Source organism: Apaloderma vittatum, unplaced genomic scaffold (assembly GCF_000703405.1).
Source record: "Apaloderma vittatum isolate BGI_N311 unplaced genomic scaffold, ASM70340v1 scaffold23710, whole genome shotgun sequence".
In the NCBI taxonomy this organism is placed as follows: Eukaryota; Metazoa; Chordata; class Aves; order Trogoniformes; family Trogonidae; genus Apaloderma; species Apaloderma vittatum.
The window spans coordinates 17,524-18,192 of record NW_009695403.1 but is presented as its reverse complement, the minus strand read 5'-3'; the positions used below and the strand labels follow the sequence as shown (position 1 = coordinate 18,192).

Below are 669 nucleotides of genomic sequence, written 5' to 3'. Positions count from 1 at the left end.
CTCCCCCTCGAAGCTGGGAAAAACCCATTTGCCCTGGTCCCCCAGTGAGAGGCAAAGCAGCGAGTGCTGCTGTAAGGGAAACAAGAAACCTTTCTCGATGCTGAGGCTGTCGATGGCTCTGTAGCCGGCGTTGGTGATGCCGTGCCGGGCACCCGCCTGCATCACTGCCTGGTAAACCTTCACACAGTCCGCCTTGGGCACGTGCAGCTCCCAGCCCATCTCGCCAACGAACGATAACCTCATGGCACGGACCTGCGAAATGCAAGAGACCCAACACCGCTGCAGACAGAGCCAGGCTGGGGACAGATTGGCACACACACCTGTGCACACACACCTGTGCACACACCCTGCGGTGGTGGAAGGCATTTCTTTGCTCTCCTTAGTGCAGGAAGCCAGGGTCAGACCAAATTTCTCATCTCTGGAGAGCTGTCTGGTACCTTTAACCCAGCTATCAGTGCCCAGCAGGTGGAAGTGGCTGCATTCAGCGTCCCCTGGGTACTTACCCCAGGGCTGTCACACCAGCCAGGCTGGGGTTAGACATGATGCTCCAGCTCCAGCTGAGCTTTTGTCTCCCTCTGCTGATGTACCACCTCCAGAAGAAAGCCCACAGGCTCCCCCAGCCCTGCATCGCCCCACATCCGACTGTCAGATGGGGAAGCCAGTCCCCAC

At 58.7% G+C, this 669-nt stretch overlaps 1 protein-coding gene across 1 annotated transcript in view; it reads right to left on the bottom strand.

The window, feature by feature from the left end:
* SARDH (sarcosine dehydrogenase) overlaps nucleotides 1-669 on the bottom strand; it is a gene marked incomplete at its 5' end in the record, with an annotated part of 20,166 nt that overhangs the window by 2,359 nt on the left and 17,138 nt on the right. The window contains 1 exon segment of the mRNA XM_009871231.1: nucleotides 90-252. Within this exon segment, the coding sequence (XP_009869533.1) occupies nucleotides 90-252 (163 nt within the window).